This window comes from Chamaea fasciata, unplaced genomic scaffold (assembly GCF_029207755.1).
Source record: "Chamaea fasciata isolate MVZ Bird 193981 ecotype frontalis unplaced genomic scaffold, bChaFas1.0.hap1 SCAF_2, whole genome shotgun sequence".
NCBI classification, from domain to species: domain Eukaryota; kingdom Metazoa; phylum Chordata; class Aves; order Passeriformes; family Sylviidae; genus Chamaea; species Chamaea fasciata.
The window spans coordinates 55,859,001-55,872,101 of NW_027094087.1; the positions used below are offsets into that span (position 1 = coordinate 55,859,001).

Genomic DNA, 13,101 nt, shown 5'->3' on the forward strand with positions numbered 1-13,101 from the left:
TTCTTAACACCCCTTACCCCCTTAAACATTTCCCCCTCCTTGTCCTCCCTGTCCTTGCACAGTACCTATGCTCAGACAGTGTTCTCTCCCTGATTTGGGGCTCTGGCCAAAGGGGCCATTATCACCTACACCTCCCTTCTCATCTCTGAAAGGTATTGTCTGAAATTTCCAGGGCACTTTGTTCAGAGCAATGTCTGGTTGCTGGGTTACCAAGCAATTACCTTTTTTCATTTTGAGGGTGGGCAATGAGCAGAGTGACAGTTCGAGGCTGTATTTTGCTCCACATGCGAGTTGTTGTGATCAATTCCCAGGAGCTCTTACTGGAGCTCTTACTGGAGCATCCCCCCACCAACTCCAGTGGGAGTTCAAAATATAGTGGGCTGAAATCTCGGGTTGGCACTTCTAATTTGTGCTTTTCATACACTGAACTGCCTTTTAACTGCTCTTCCCACTGGACCTAACTGCATCCTGTGAGCCAAAACAAAAATTTGGCTGGCCTCCTTTTCATTGGAATTTAACTTGAACTGCATGTTGCTGCTGTTGCAGCAAGTTCTCTAGGTTTTTTTTTGCTTTATTTTAATAATTTATTCTAGTTGAATTTGGGATTTGGACAGCTTAACTGATATTTCCTTTGGAAATTATGTGCAAATTTATATTAAAGGACTTAGTAATTTGTGTGGTGTCCAGATTTACAGAGGAGTTTTATGTGTCAAGGATTTGATTGGCTCTTGCACCAGATCCTGTATGTGAAGCAGAAGAACGCTGGTAAAGTACAAATGTCTCCCACTTTCATCCATCTTAGCATGTATTAATTACACTGGGCAGTACCTAACGCTCCTGCAGGTCTGGTTTGTGAGCTCCATGTACTCACATCACTGCGCTGTCAGTGCCACAGGACTAGCATTTGCTTTGGTGCAGGGGTTTAGGTCTTCTACCTTCTTGCAAGGACCAAGATTGCATCAGTTGCACCCCGAGATGTCCCCCAGCAGGGCTGTGACATGACAGCTGTTAATGCTCACCAGGCCTTTTGGGTAGATGGATACTAGGAGCACCGTGTCACTTTCTGATTTAAACAGGTCTCCTGACTAGGAGATGTTTGTTCATGAGTGAGTACCTTTAAATTTAAGATTGGGTCACTTCTGTACCCAACTGCTATAGATCTTTTAAAAACCAAAATATTGAAATACTGCAATTGAAATAATTGATGTTTGGTTTTTGGTTTTTTCGAAACCTCAAGTATTTTTTCCTGGTTTTAATCCTCTAGGCAGAGAGACTTGAAGTTAAAAAAAGACAAGAAGAAATGCAAAGAAGGGAGATGCTTCTTGAAGATCAAAAGTAGTAAGCAAAATTTGAAACCTATTACCTAAAATTCCTATATCTACTTGTCCTTCTGTTTTGTTTGTTTACATTTTTAATTAGTATTACCTTATTTGTTTGCATTTTTTTCCTGGTTTGGGGCTCAGGAAAGATTTGGCTTCTGTTGCTATCTTTTTTCAATTTTTGACTTGAAACTTTTGACTTCAAGACAGAGGGCACAGACTGAACCGCAGGAGGTTCCTACTGAACACTTTTTTACTCTGAGAGTGGCTGAACATTAGCACAGGTTACCCAGGCAGGTTGTGGATTCTCCATCCTTTACCATATTCAGAAGTTCTGTGCAGCTGTCTCAAGGCGGCCCCACTTGAGCAAAGGGTAGGACAAGAGGACATCCAGAGAGCCCTTCCAACCTCAATGATTTTATGATTCTGTGAAATATTCAAGCCCTCTCCACACTTTATTCTGTGAGAAATTTTGTCCTGTAGCCCTCTCTTAGCTTCCTAAAACATACACATTGAAATGAAAGTTGTGAATTATAAAATGACTTTGTGCTTTCGTTCTCTAACTGAATCAATATGTAATCATTCAATCCAAGACTAATTATCAAAACAGAATCTAAATTACATCTCCACCCATTCATTTTGTTGATTAGTAAAGAAGTCTAACGCACATGTAAACAATGAGGAGTTCCTCTTTTTAGCACAGTCCTACTTAAATGTGGAAGTCTGTTGTAAAGACCTGTTTCCCAAGAATAATACCTTTTTAATGTAAGATTTAGATACTGCCTAAGTCCTGATATAATTAATTCCATTGGCAGTGAAATTTCTGCCTTGCCCATTTGTTCTACACCATTTATTTGTTTTTAACTGATCCAAACTGATTCTATCACATAATTAACACACAGTGCTGTCTAGTCACCTTTACCTTTTTTATCTTTGGCTTCTGAAATTACTCACCTGTATTCTTAGCCTGATTGATTGCTTTACCCTCCTCTGTGACCTTTAAAGAAGTCACTTTTGTCCCATGCTAGTGGCTCCAGTTCCTTCATCATTTGCCCAGAGTCTCTTCTCTAAGGTACAGACATTTTAGTGCTTTGTCACTGATTCCTGCTTTTCTTGTATTTTTCCTTGTATTACTTCCCATTTGGCTTTAGGCATAGCTCTTTCCCTTAATTTGTTGCCAGTATTTTCCTGCAGATATTGGTGTTTGGCTTGCTGTTTATCCTGGTGTGGGTGCCTACACACACACACATACACCCCCCTTGATTCCTCAGGAATTCTGAAGACTGCACAACTTTAGATCTCTGCCTGTTTCTGATAGACTAGATGCTTTGATTCTCTTTGAGCCTAAATCAACAACAGGCACATCAGAGCTTTGCAGTGCAAGGTCCTCAGTTATGGGCCTTGCTTTTCCTCAGGGGGTTGTCAGGGTTCTTGTCTTCCCGTTTAATCTGATTTTTTATCTTAAGGCATATTCAGTTATGAATGACACATATCTCTTCCCTTCACCTTCCCTGTCTGTGCCTTTTTTTGCTTGGGGAGAAATGGATTCTGCTGTTGAGTGTTCTTTTCCATTAAAAGTAAATCTGGTTTTGCAAAAGCAGGCCCAAACCCTCTGAAACATAGGAAAACAGGAAATGGTCACAAGTGAAAAATTCCTTCACCGAAAGGGTGGCCAAGCATCGGAACAGGCAGTCCGGGGAAGTGGTTGAGTTGCTATCCTTGGTGGTATTTAAAAACATGTTCATGTGATGCTTAAGGAAATGCTTGTGTGCTGGACTTGGCAGTGCTGTGTTAATGGTTGGACTTGGTGATCATAGAGGTCTTTTCCAACACAAATGATTCTATGTGAGCAGCCAGGTAGTCCCCTAGTGGTGCAGGAGCTCTGGCTGCCTGGGCACTGCCTGGCAGCTATTCTGTCCACTGATTCAGGAAAGCCTTATGATCACTCAGCTGGTGTCATCTCTGATGCAACTGAAAGTGAAGATGGACTCATCGCTTGAGTCTCAAGCTCTATTGCTTGAGTTTAACTATCAGAACATTATTTGTATGTTCTGGTGTACTGAACATAGACCAAGAGGGCCCTGTAGATACTTCATCTGGAGGAAGTGAGCTGAAAAACTACCTCCAGTGAATGGAATTTTGGTTAAGCAAAACTGCATGCTGTGGACTTGCCTGTCCGACTGTCCAGGAGCCACTCTGTCAGTCATCTCACACCACCTGAGCTGGGGCTGAGACCCCTTTACAGCCACACCCCCATGCTCACACAGTCACACCAGGTTCTAAACAGGTTTCCCTATCAGTTTAACCTCAGGTTTCCCATTGCAGAGTCTCAGACATCCAGATACTTAAAATAATTTAATCATGGTGCAGTAACTAAATAATAAAATAGCAGCTTGAGCTGGTGCTTCCAAGGAGGCACCTTGAAAAAAGGAACCCCTGGGCTTTTATCCCTTTGCAGTCTAAGCCCAGGGAAGTCTGGGGGTTGTCAGCTCCTGTCCTTTCTCCCAATGTCCATTTCCCTGGCCAATGACAGGTCCCCAGGCCCTTTTGTTAGGCAAAAGTTTGGCAGTTCATGGCCTTTTGCCTGGTGCTCAGGCTCCAGCCCCACAGAGCTCAACTTGCAGCTGGATACTGAGCTACCTGCACAGAATGTATTCCACAGCAGACAGTGACACTAGTGCATTTCCTGGTCTGAAGGAATTCTCTACTGGGCTTATGAAGAGGAGGGTGTACCACTGGAGGTTGTTGAGGATGCATTGCTAAGAGATGTTGGCATTAAGGAGCACAGCATCCAAGAGTAATGAAAAGCTTCTGTGTGACATTTCAGATTTTTTGTGAAGTAACTCCATTGAAGCACTGCTGGTTATTAGCGACAGATTCATATAGAAGTGCTTGGTATTTAGAGATGTGCTTTTGCCTATCATGCAAAAATGAGTGACTCATTACTTCCCTCCTCTAAGACCCTTCGTCTAGAGGCAAAGAGAACAAATATGAGGTTGTGCCCCTTTCCTCACTGTCTCTGCTGGAGTATTTTGATCTCCTCTGCTTGCTGGGAGAGGGGGGAAGGAAGGTCACGTGCTGCATATAATGAGTGACCTCTGCAAAGTCATGGCCTATAGAGCCATTTCAAAAGATAAGCTCCCTTGTTAGTCTGTCCTCTGTAAGATCTGTAGCTGCAACATCACAATTTTCCTGAGGAGATCAATGCCTACCAGCAGTCTCATTAACTGGGAAACCTTTTAAAATTGATCACCACCTCCAGCTGTATCAGCCTCTAAGGGGTACAGCCCAATCAGTACCTCTCCTGCATGAAGTGCCGCTTCTATTTGATAAGGAAAAGCATTAGGATTCTCATGCCATTTACATGCTCTGACAATAAAATATGATGCTGCCCAGAATTTCGTTTTTCTGATTAAATTCCTGTCACTATTAAAAACAAGAACTTCTCACTGAAATCCCCTTTCAAAGGGTCTAACATGAAGTGAGTGCTAAAAAGAAAGATTGTCTGTAACCTTGTGTGCAGTGTACAGAGTATAGTTATTTCTTATCTCTTGAAAGCCTTGTTAGCTTCTTTGTGTACAACAGGTCTTTGAAAGTCAGCTGTATCTGTTACGACAGTTGCTTGAATACGTGTTTGTGTCTTGTGAGAATGTAGTCTAGACAGGCATGAAGACTGCCATGAAAAAGTCTGCAAGCCTCACTATTTTGGCATCAGTCCACCTCTGACCCCTGTGGACTTAGGCTTTGTTCAGAGACTAAAATAGAAGAAAACTCACAAGGTGTCTCCTGAAGTAGCTGTGTATTAAAAGCCTTAGGAGCACACAGGAGCAGACTTTGGGGTGGAGAAGTTGCTGCATGGCAGGATTACCGTAGTTTTTACTAACAGAGGAGAAGCACATGTGGTGACAGTGTTGCTGTAGTTCTGTCTCTGCAGATGCCAGATTTAGAAAATGGGCAGTATGTGTTGACTTTTTACCAGAAACTCCTTATACATGAAATGGAGTCCTTCCTTCTGAGTCATGGTATCCTGGATGCATTTGGCATTATTGGCCTGATTGTGTTTCTATCAGAGGGCATTAAAAGGTAATGGAGGCTCGCGTAGTCAGTCTATACTTTGCAATTGCTTATCAGTGACAAGAGAAGAACTGAGTGCTCATCTTTCCAAAAGGAAACAAGCAACAGGACTTTTCAGGACATATCTCTTTAGTTATTTCACTACAGTTGTCGTTTAAACAGTAATGAGGATGGATATGTCATGACTAGCTGTTTTCAGAGTCTTGTGTGCAGGCTATGTGAATCACTGTCTGAACTTTAGGGTGTCTCACATGTGGTTTTAGCCCAGATCTCTGGTTAAATGCTTTTATTATATTTGTATTCAACTTTCCAGAAATTGGATGGATTCCACTCTTTTTCTAATAGCCATCTACCTATTTATGTAACGGAAAAAGCAGTCTCAAAAATAGGGTAAGTTTCTAATAGTACATGATGACTGTTGTGTCACTTCATCTTTCACTTTGCTGCATATTCATGCCTGTGTTTTTGTGAAGGTTGTATTCCTGTAAAAATTCCTGGCACTGCTGCACTCGGGTACATGTGCTCACTCAATATATTCTGCTCAGAATTTGGAGCTGGAAACAGAATTTGCCAGAGTGTCTCTGAGTGCATATTCCAAACACAATGCAGGAGGTTCACCAAACCAAGCTGATATACACTTGCCTGCCAAAGCAGTTTTCTCAAAAGTCATAAAATGCAGGAGAATAAAACCTGCAAATTTTTATTTGTTTATCAATTTTTACAGAATAAATGCTAGTGTCCTTGCCAGTTTTCAGTCCCCTATGATGTGTGGTTCAAACAGCAGGCTGGCAACAAATTTTCCCCACAGAAGCGCAAGTGTAAACCTGACCAGACTTTTAATACAAGTTGCTAAAGAGAATGAAAGAGGGCTCACACAAGAAGCATTTGCAGCCTTGAGAATCCTTTGTTTGCTTATTTTCACCACAATTGTCTTGGTTTTGTTCATTTGCTCCTGATTATTTTAAGCGTTGTCAATTATTTAGCTAACAGGCAGAAAACTAGGCTTTTATAGACATCCAAAGGGACTCTCTTGAGTGTAATAATGAAAGCAGTTTATTGAACGCCTGTGAGGTTGCTTCCTAATTGTGTGCATTAATCTGCCCATGCAAGCTGGCTGAAAATATAGAAGCAGATTGCACATGCAGATGGAGCACACAGAATGGAATGCAATAGACTTATACAAAACTGCATTTTCCTTAAAACTGGATTTATGCTTATTACTTCAGATAATAAATGAAACTTACATCTAAAATAACATCCAGGAGTACTGGATAACTTGGTGGGAGGAACAAATAGCCAAACTGTGTTATTTCATCCTGTCAGGGAAACAAAAAAAGGAGCTGGGTTGTGAGGATAGATTAGTTTTGAGTGTGGGTAGGAAATGATGAAAATAATTCTGCTGAGAAGGTTGCTTTTTATTTTTCTTTAAACAACTTATTTTTATACTTCCTTGAAGTCCTATACCTAAGATGAACTAGTGCCACATTTTTTATTCATATCCTCAAACTCAGGAACAGATGCTCAGGAACTTGCAGACAAGAAATCCTCCTAGCCAAAGATAGCAGTGTTTGATAACTATCATTAGGCTTGTCCAAGTCATCTGCACCATGATCTTGCGTTACTGCCAGTGAAGTCTGGAAATACTGTATTAAGCTCGGTATGTGGCTGCTGGGAGGATTTCTGTTGGAAAGCAGGTGGACTAAATATGCAAAGAATGGCCTTTCTTCATACTACAGGGCATTGCAGTAGAGCCATCAACATCATACATGGATTTGATGTGTTCATAATTTCATGTAATTTTTTACCATATAGCCTCCAACAAAAGATGAGTCCCCCACCTACACACACTACAGGAATGATCAGTTAGTGCTGGCTATTTTGCACATGGCTGATGTCTGTTTTTTATTCTTACCCAAAAGGTGGACTCTGTCCGGCAGCTCAGGGTGAGAATTGAAGTACAAGAGAATCATGATCCCTGTGGAGTTGGAGGCATGTTTGTTGCTGACAGACAGACGTGGTTTTATTACCTTGCCCTTGTCATGGTCCAGGTTTGGGAGGCAGGGTAGTTGCTTGTAACCTTCTGACTTTATTTAAAATGAGTAAACTGGCTGTGGTATTTGTCTGCAAAGAAGAGGGCATGTGAGAGGAAGCATGTGCAACTGTGAACTAGAAAAAGCCACATATCTTTGGTGGGATTATTTTCACAAATGGTATTATTGGCCTCTCGGCTTCACTCCCCCTTTACCAAATTATTTTCAGTAGTGAAAGTCCCAACTACACCTCCCTTTGGAGTCTCATTCTCCATCTTTCCCCCAAGAAAGTGTTGGAGAGCTTCTTCTATTTTAGCATTTGGTTTGTTAGGCCAGTGGCCCCAGTACCAGCCAACCTACTTTGTGGGTCACAGCAAATGCCTGACCAAGATGCATGTGGCAATGCACAAAGCAGAGCTCTCACTGAGGAAGAAACAAGGGCATCAGTGAAAACACACCCACCATGAACCTTTGTAGGGTTATGCAACTGATCTTAATTTCTGCAAAAGTTGAGGAAGTTGTTATGCTTAGCCAATTAAGTATGTTGGACTGGGAAGAAGTTGCAGATATACTTGCTGGTGCTGCAAAAAAGATGTCTTGAATGAAATTTGGGGTTGAGTTTTTTGTTGTTGGATTGTTTTTCTTTTTTGAGAGGGTGAGTCCTGCTATTTTTAAAAATTATCATGAAACTTCTGGGTAGATGTGTGAAACTAACTTTATATATGCATTATGCATGGTTCTAAGTTTTCCAGCTGAATTGGAAGAAAATGGTGAAATGTCACTTTAGCACTGCTTACAGGCAATTAATTTGGAAGCTGATGAGTCCATGTCATACAACTTCTTCTGTGGTCTTAGTGACTGCTCAAGTTGCCTCTTCTTTACCATGACTATAATGATTTACCTGCTTTGGGGTTCTTTTTTGATTTTTATTTATTACTATTTCTGAATGATTCTTAGCATACTTGTGTATGTTCATTAGAGCAGAATTGTAACGGTGGAGATCCTGCAGCTTGAGTAAACAAGTTCATGAGCTGTCTTGTTTTCAGTAGTAGTAACAATTGGCCATTATCTTTTACAAATTGTTAAGAGAAAGAAATATATTTATGATACATGCTAAAGTATTGTGCTGCCTTTTTGTTTTTTGTTGTTATTGTTGTTGTTTGTTTTGTTTTTTGGTTTTTTGTTTTCTTTTTTTTTCCCCCAAATGTACTGGCATAAGAGCCAGTATATTTTTTGGTACACTGGCATTTCAATATCCATCAATTAAAGCAAAAGAATTAATTGCCACTGGTTCCATTGGGAAGAACTAATGGAGATTACAAGAAGCCTTTTTAATTAATGCATTTTTAATGTTCATCTGTAAAAAAGACTTAAAGCTGAGAACTTTATTTATAGGCAGAAAAATTATTTTCTCTCTGCCTTTGTTCTGAGAGGAACAAATGAAAAGCTTCTCAAATGAAAATCTTAGCAAGTGGTGCTGTGTGACTCCTGGATGGAGGAAAATGGTGGGTCCTGAGTCCATGTCCTCATTCGTGTCCCTAAGGATGAATCTATTTCAAGACTTTTGTTATCCTTGTAGATGTGACAGTGGTTAAAAGCAGATGACCCACAAAACTGAAGACCTTATTCTGCAGAGGATTTTAGGCCATGGATCTTGCAATGAGATCATTGTAGGTCTTCAGATCTTTTGCAGTTGCATTCTGGAGTCAACTGTGGAGCTCTCTGCTTCTCAGCTGTCAGGGCTGGTGACCCTGTTAGAGCATGTCAACTCCTACACAGGTCAGAGGAACCTTGGCTTTCTCTGGCTTTTAGAACCATCCCCTCATCTCACCCTAGTGGGAATGTGGGCAGCATTTGGTCCCAAACAGTAAGAAATGCATGTGGGCTCACAAGTAGCTTGTGAGTGCAGGCTGCCTGAATTATACCATTCTCAGTGGAACACCTAGCAAATTCACGGTTCTGCACTTTGCACGTGCTTGTTGAGCTTCAAATAAATGGTTTTGCAGAGCAGTTTTTAAAAAAGGACTCTGCCTGAAGAGTCGCTGTGGAATGTAAAGCCGTATATCCAAGGCCCCACAGAGAGCATCTGCAACATGGACTGATTTCTACTGTCATGCACCAGCCCCTTCTTGCACATCACTCAATGATCCTGGCAACAGAGTTAGTATTTTTCCATGACAGCTCTTAAGAGTTATTCAGACCCCAAATCCAGTACTATGCTTCATTCCCCCACCTCTGCATCTGTACTGATAAATTGAAAGTGTCACTTCTGAGGCCAACAGGCTGAGAGTGCCTGCTTCCATTGCTAGAAAACTTTTTTACCTCCCAAAATAGTGTGGTAGCATCTAAAATGCCTGTTGGGAACTGTGATTGATATTTATTCCTGGACAGAAGCCAGGAGTTATTTGCGAAAGTGCTGTTTGGGACAGGTCAAAACTATTCCAGAAATAGTTACTGCACTATGGATGCTGAGTTCTCATGCTAAGAGTAGTGCTTGGTGTTATTAAACACACCAGAATGGGATGAAGCTCTTTTAATTAGCAGAGCAAAAGGTTTTTTCCCAATGGTGTAATGGGAGACAGGGCTACCAAGACAAAATACCCTCATAAGATCACTCTAGCTTAACAAGAATATAAGTGATTCTCTTCTCTTCAGACTGATGCTTAGGGGTCAGAACTCAGGAAAGCAGAATATTAAGAGGGTGCCTTCTTGGTTGGTCTTAATCTTGTATCTCCTTTTGCCTAGCTGTGTTTGAAGGGTATCAGGATTCTGCTGTATTCAAATCAATTTCTTCGTCTCATGCTCTTCTTTCCTTAACATTACCAAGTTTAAAGGAACACATTTTAGCATTTTTGATTAGCCCTTGAAGTTTAAGCAAGTGAATTAGATGGTTGCTTCAACTGTCCGACTGTGTATTGATATGCTGATTTCCTTCTGGACATACTACTTTCCTTTCCAGAACATTAACTGAATAGTCCTCTCCCTGAAATCTCTCTTTCCGTGCAGCCTGGTTTAAGCTGTGCTCTGCATTGCTATGACTGCAGGTTTAGTATTACAAAAAATACCATTCAGACATTGTCTGGCAATCCTAGGTGCATTGCTGGGTTTCCACAGAGATGACACAAAACAGATTAACATATATAAGACCTGACTTGTCTTTCATCAGAAAACTCAGAAATGTGACTCCCTTTCTTTTGATAGGACCACTTCGTGACTGTATTACTCAATTTGGTGAAGTCGGGTGTTTCTCTATTCAAAGGCAGTGCACAGTCTTGGTGAGGAACATTATTTGCTTCCACTCTTGAAATCGTCTTTTCTGATACTAAAACTGAGAAAGCTTTTCACCTATCAGTGTGCTGATCTGGGGGACTCAGTGGCCTCCACCATGCAAATAATGAGAAATTCCACATACTCCATGCCATTCTCTTGCTGTTGATAAGGAATTAGGGCATCTAGGTATAGCACCAATTTGCCACATATTTTTCTCAGAGCTTCAACCTTCTCAATTATACTCCAGATTTTCTGTAGAAGTTCTTAGTCTTTCTGGTGTGGAAATAAATTCTTATTTGGTCAGTTTTAGCATAGGTAGAGAAACACAAAACCTGTAACTTAAATCCTAGCATTCTCAAAATTGTTCTGTGCAATCTTACCACCTAATAACTCATCTTTATTGGAAAAAAAAAATTAGTGCTTAACACTTGTATAAGAAGACTATTAATTTGTTCAGCCTTTATATACAGGTACTTTGTAGATAAGGGAAAACAGTGTTTCATCTGGTTCTTTCTTTATTGGGCGTTGTCTGAGGTCTGTTAACTATCTAGGTAGTGGATGAAAAGGGAGTGAATTGGGAGTGGTGAGACTCTAAAAGCTTGACTTGCTAGAACTTGAGCCAGTACTTTGTACCTGAAGCGGTAACATTTTGTATTGTGTAGAGTAGCAGAGAACTTGTGGTTTCTTGTTCTTTTTCCCAACTTCTCAATGTATCATTCCTCACTGACCAGTAGGACATTTTACCAATAAAGTATTTACTCACAGTTTTACATCATGGAGTGAAATATAAAAACATACTTGGTAGTCTGTTTCAGCTGTTAATCAGAATCACTCTTCAGCAGCCAAGGCTTTTTCTCCAAGTTTAAGTCTTTGGTAGTGGCATCTTCTCCCACACAGAGCTAACTGGTTGCCCTGTGAGAAGAGTAAATCTTTGCATTCAATATCTCTTGAAGCACTCTTTCTGCTCTCACTTCAGTGCTTTCATGTTTTCCAAAGATGTACACAGAAATAAAATTGCTTCTTTCCTCTAACTCTGTTCCTTTGAGTGAGAAAAGACTTCAATATACATGCCTGGGAGCGCAGGTTAAGAAACTGAATCCTCACCGCAGCACAAACTCACGTTCTTTGTTTTTGTTTTTGACCTAGTTTAATTGTACTTGGTCAAAACTGAGAAAAGTGATGCTACTTTGAAATTCTTGGTTTATTAGGCATGCAGCTGAAAAAAGAAAATTGCTCTTGCCAGAATAAGAAATGAAAATGTTGTGCATTAACTAAAGACAAGCATTTTTTCAATGGTACAAAATGCTTGAAAGCCTTTCTGCTTGATAAAGTAATTTGTTGTAAGACTGAATTGTATTAACTGTGAAGGAAAATTCCTGAAAATAATCTTTTAAAGTGCTTAGCTGAGATTTATAGATCTTGTAGAAGGTTTTACAACAATTCAGTGAAGCAGTTGTATCCTTATGAAGTTCAGTGGTATGTGAGTCTGCTTTATAGGAGCTTTACAATGAGGAAAGCATAGCCACTGTGCACCCCAAATATGCAAATGACCATAACTGTTTGCTTAAAGAATCATCCCAGCAAATATCTTATCCACAGTATGGTGTTCTGTATCCTCGGTCCCATTTGTCTGTTTCCCTAACCTTTTTTTTCTACCTGTGATGTTTTTCAGCAGACACATGATAAAACGTCTAGCTAGATTCCAAGGGTGGAATAAAAAGCTGTGTTTATTTTTATGGATGCACTAACAATTCTATTTGGATTGAATTTCTTCATAGCAAAACCAATGAATTACTGAACAGATTGGACATGGGTTTGCCAAAGAGTGATTCCTGTCAGATTGCTAATCCTGGCCCAGGATCTACAGCATGGGTAAGCAAAACCGTAGCTGTATTTTCTATCTGCTTTCCAGGTGCTGTCAATAGTGTAATGTTAGAATATCCTAATTGAGCTTGATTGCTGAGACAGAACTCAGTGAGTACCAAGGAGCCTTTCTGGGTGAATGAGACTGCCTGCCTTGTCTCTTCTGTACTGGCAGGGTATTCTACATAGCTGAGGACTGCTCACAGATCTCTTTCTGATAAATGAGAACCAGATTTATATTCTAAGGTTAGATGACAATCTTAAGTATGCCCTGCACCCAGCCACTGGTGGTAAGCTTTTAGGAAATCTCAATTAGTTCATGTCAGCTGATGTTTTACTGCATTAGAAATCCAGTCAAAAGAGAAGCTTGTTTCTCACTGCATCCTAAAAGTGATTCCATACACTGCTTGGGGGTCTTTGTCCCAGTTTGAACTACTCCAGTAAGTATCAGTGTAATTAGGAAATAGATAAAGTATTGCTTCAATTTCATTATTCTAATTGACTCTAAGAGGCTTTTTCACATACAATTAGTCTCTTCATGTCTA

The 13,101-nt window shown here is 40.4% G+C and overlaps 1 protein-coding gene across 2 annotated transcripts in view; it reads left to right on the forward strand.

The window, feature by feature from the left end:
• Positions 1-13,101, forward strand: part of EPSTI1 (epithelial stromal interaction 1) — a 47,651-nt gene that overhangs the window by 21,825 nt on the left and 12,725 nt on the right. For both annotated transcript variants that reach the window (XM_066176222.1, XM_066176223.1), the window contains 2 exons: positions 1,265-1,338; positions 12,472-12,565. In XM_066176222.1, coding sequence (XP_066032319.1) covers positions 1,265-1,338; positions 12,472-12,565 — 168 coding nt within the window. The remainder of the gene's footprint in view (positions 1-1,264; positions 1,339-12,471; positions 12,566-13,101) is intronic.